General features: G+C 51.1%; 1 protein-coding gene across 1 annotated transcript in view; it reads left to right on the top strand.

Moving 5' to 3' along the window:
- LOC122548196 (tensin-like) overlaps nt 1–4,149 on the top strand; it is a gene marked incomplete at its 3' end in the record, with an annotated part of 42,770 nt that overhangs the window by 29,886 nt on the left and 8,735 nt on the right. The window contains exon 2 of the mRNA XM_043686739.1: nt 2,358–3,986. Coding sequence (XP_043542674.1) covers nt 2,654–3,986 — 1,333 coding nt within the window. The remainder of the gene's footprint in view (nt 1–2,357; nt 3,987–4,149) is intronic.

Raw genomic sequence — 4,149 nt, 5'->3', positions numbered from 1 at the left:
TCCGAAGATGTGTAGGTTAAGTAGATTAGCCATGGGAAATGCAGGGCTATGGGGTAGTGGGGATGGATCTGGGTGGACTTGATGGGCTGAATGGCCTGCTTCCACACTGTAGGGATTCTAAAAGTGGAAAAGGGAGGAATGACTGGGTGGATTAGAATAAAATCAGGAAAGGAAGAAATCAAAAGAGGGAAAGACTATTTGGAGTAAATGAGAAAGGAAAAGATGACAAAGGAAAAATGCATTTTATTTAATTAACTTTGAGACTTTTAAAACCTTACCAACTATTTCAATACCTGAAGGAATTGATTATGTTAATTGTTCATTTTCTGTAATAGAGAAAGTGATTAACCCTCATCATTAACTCCTAGTGAAGAGGCTAGTTCAAGAATTAAATTGACCACAGTCAACTTGATCTTGTAATTTATAGCTATTCGTATCAAAAAAGGGGTTTGAATCAAACAAAGAAATGTGGATCCTGAAACAGAAGCAGAAAGTGCTGGAAAAACTCAGCAGGTCTGGCAGCACCTCTGGAGAGAGCAAGAGAGAGAGAGTTACTGTTTCGAGTGTAGCGACTTTTCTGCCAAACTAGATTTCACACTTCAGTCTTTGGTTCTGAAGAGGAGTCAGACTAGATCCAGAACACTAGCTCTGCTTTCTCTCCACAAATGCTGCCAGACCTGCAGAGTTTCTCCAGCACTTTTTGGTTTTATTGAGGAGGTTTGGGTGTTGTTTACGGTACAGTAGTTCCCCCCACCCCCCCCCCCCCCCCCCCGTAACCATGGGGGATGCGTTCTAAGACCCAACGCAGAAACCTGAAACTACAGATAATCGCGAACTCATTCATTTCAATGGGAAATTGACCTTCCCAGATCCCCCCTCCCCCCGCCCGGTGCCTGGTTCCGGAATGTCCCTGTAATATGTTTGGTCTGCGGTAAACTGTGGGTAACTGACACTGTGGAAACCAGACCCACGGATACAGTGGTCGCCCTCTATTTATTTTCACAAAGTGAACATTGGAACAGCACATTTTGTCCAGAAACTTCAGACACTTCATTATGAATCTCTTCTTTAGCGGGAGTTACTGCTTCATTGTTCATTGGTAACAGTGTGTTATTTCACACACAGTTAGCTTCAGAGCAAATTCTGACTCATTGCATTTGAGTATCACTCAGCTCTTCCTCACTCCCCACCCAGTTAGAAGGTCATGGGTTCAAGGTCTACTCCAGAGATATGAGTATGTAATCCTGGCTACCCCTTGCCAGAGCAGGGCTGAGGGAATGCTATGCTTTCAGAGATGCTATTGTGTCCTTGGGGAACACTATTTTGAAGAGCAGATGAGTTCTTATATTTGAAAAAGAGGTGCTGGTGTTGGACTGAGATGGACAAGGTCAAAAGTCACACAACACTAAGCGCTCTGAAAGCTTGTGATTTCAAATAAACCTGTTGGACTATAACCTGGTGTCATGTGACTTCTGGCTCAGTTCTAATAGAATCATAGAGATACAGAAGGAGTCCATTCGCCCCATCGTGTCTGTACCAGCTCCTGAATGAGCTACCCAGCCAGTCCCACTCTCCATCCCTATCTCCGTAACCCTCTCACCTCATCCCTTTCAAACACATTCCCAGCTCTCTTTGAAACCTCCTATGGAATCCCCCCCCAGGCAGCACATTCCAATTCCTAACCACTCTCCGAGTAATGGAGTTTCTCCCCATCTCACTCCGAACTCTCTCACCGACAATCTTAAAATTGTGACCCCTTGTTACTGACATACCAACCAGTGGAAACAGACTATCCCTTTTACCCTGTCAATACTGTGCATCATTTTGAACACCTCAGTGAGGTCACCTCTTAACCTTCTCTGTTCCAAGGGGAATAAGCCCAACCTCTCTGATCTTTCCCTGTATCTAAAATCCCTTATTCCTGCGATCATTCCAATAAATCTCCTTTGAACTCTCTCCAGGACTTTAATATCCTTCCTTAAATAAGGTGCCCAGATCAGAACACGATGTTCCAAGTGTGGCCTGACCAATGATGTGTAGAGGTGAAGCATCACTTCCTTTCTTCTATATTCTGTGCCTCTATTTATAAACCCAAGGATCTGATAAACTTTCTGAGTAACTGTTCCACCTTGCCCAGCCACATTCAGAGGATCATGTACGTGAACCCTGAGGTCTCTCTGCTCCTGTATCCCCCCAGAGTTGGACCATTGAGGCCTGTATTGTCTCTCTGTGTGTTTTTACCCTCATATTTCTTGTTTGAGCCCTGGTCTGTACGACTTGGAGGGCACCGTGAGCAGAGAGGGTCTGGTTGTTAATCCGATGGCAGTTTGATGGGTTTCCATTGTGGTTTCTTGTAGATGTGGTGCACACCCAGGGCCCTTTGGATGGGAGTCTGTACGCCAAAGTAAAGAAGAAGGACTTGACCGATGGGACGGCCAATCCGGTCACTGCCAACGGCATTCCCTTACCCGGAGTGCCCAATCACATCGAGCACACCCTCTCGGTGAGCAGTGACTCGGGCAATTCCACCGCCTCCACCAAAACCGACAAGACCGACGAGCCACCGCCCGCCAGTACCCAGGGCATCTCGCCTGAGGAGAGGAGGGAACTTGACCGTTTACTCAGCGGGTTTGGCCTGGACAGTGAGGCGCCCATGCACACCCGGGCAGCTGGACTCACCGTCTCGGCCGGAGCGCACCACGTGCTGGTACCTGCCCAGGTCCACGTTAACGGAGACCTGCCATTGGCCAACGCTGAGCGGGAGACTGACATTCTAGATGACGACTTGCCCAACCATGACCTGAACAGCGTTGACAGCGTGGGGACCCTCTCGTCCTTTGAGGGTGCCTACCCCTCAGCAGCAGGAGAGGCGAACTACCGCGAGTCTCCTCCCATGGACCAGACTGGGCTCATGCCCAATGGGCCGCCATTGGGTTACGCCAACAAACCCCAGCGAGGGGGCTACAGTGACCCAGAGTCAGCGGAACCTGGTTACACCAAAAACATCCCGAGAAGCAACAGCCTGACGCAGACTGGACAAGCCCCAGCTCCGCGGGCTCACTTGGTCCCTGTCATCTCCAGCCCCCAGCCAGTCACTTACACCATGCCAAGCTGCATCCAACAGCCTCAGACTGCCATTGTCCAACAGTCCTACCCTACTGGCCCGAACGCCATGTATCGCTCACAGTCATTCAGCACGCCGGATAGCTCCAGGCATGAGCCGGTGCCCCAGACACCGGCGCGTAGTACCAGCAGCAGAGACGCTGTCCAGAGAGGCCTGAGTAGTTGGCAGCAGCAGGGCAGCTGGTCACTGTTGCACCCACAGGCCAACGGGCTGCCTGAGGGACCCAGCGGCAGCACTCTGAGAACTCAGAGCCCACAGCACAGCAGCTCCGAACCCACGCTGCAAAGCCACAACATCCCGGCGTTCCCAAGGATGGCCTCCCAGCAGGAGATTGAACAATCCATTGAGGCCCTCAACATCCTCATGCTGGACCTCGATCCTTCCTTGTCTCAGGCCAAAAGGTTTCAGAGTGAGCCCACCCCTCAGGCCAACATCCCAGACAGCGCCCAGACATCCATTGTGTCTGCCAACCTGTCTATGCCAAGCCAACCATTGGCACGCACCACTGATCTGATCCATCAGAGCTCACCGGGACAAGATCAGAGACACGTGGACAATGGCCTACAGAGTGCCTATCCGCCTCAGGAACACCAGTCTATCCCTGGCAGTGCCTATTACCCAAACTATGGCCATCTCAGCCAGTTGGCACAGCCAGCTGACACCACAGCCACAAGTTACAGACGAGGTCTCAGCGCCAAGTCATCCTCTCTGGATCCACCATTCACCCCCTACAGTGGAGCCACGTTCCCATCCTACACTGTGGCACAGGCTCCCGTCAAATCTGCCAGCTTTGATGGCATCACCAGGATGCCCGAGGAAGAACATTATAACTTGGAGGGACTGGTGGCTCAGCGGGTGGCAGGTAAGAATTAGCAAGAAACCCCCTCATTCCTCCGGGCAGGGCATCAGGGAAGTGCCCAGGGGCCTGGGACAGGCAACATCGAATGGAGAAGCAAGGGTACAGCAGAAATAGGAGGGAGGCAGTGGGGGGAGAGGGAGGGAGTGGGGGGCAGTGGGGGAGGGGG

This window comes from Chiloscyllium plagiosum, unplaced genomic scaffold (genome assembly GCF_004010195.1).
Source record: "Chiloscyllium plagiosum isolate BGI_BamShark_2017 unplaced genomic scaffold, ASM401019v2 scaf_8790, whole genome shotgun sequence".
In the NCBI taxonomy this organism is placed as follows: domain Eukaryota; kingdom Metazoa; phylum Chordata; class Chondrichthyes; order Orectolobiformes; family Hemiscylliidae; genus Chiloscyllium; species Chiloscyllium plagiosum.
This window is presented reverse-complemented; position numbering and strand designations above follow the sequence as displayed.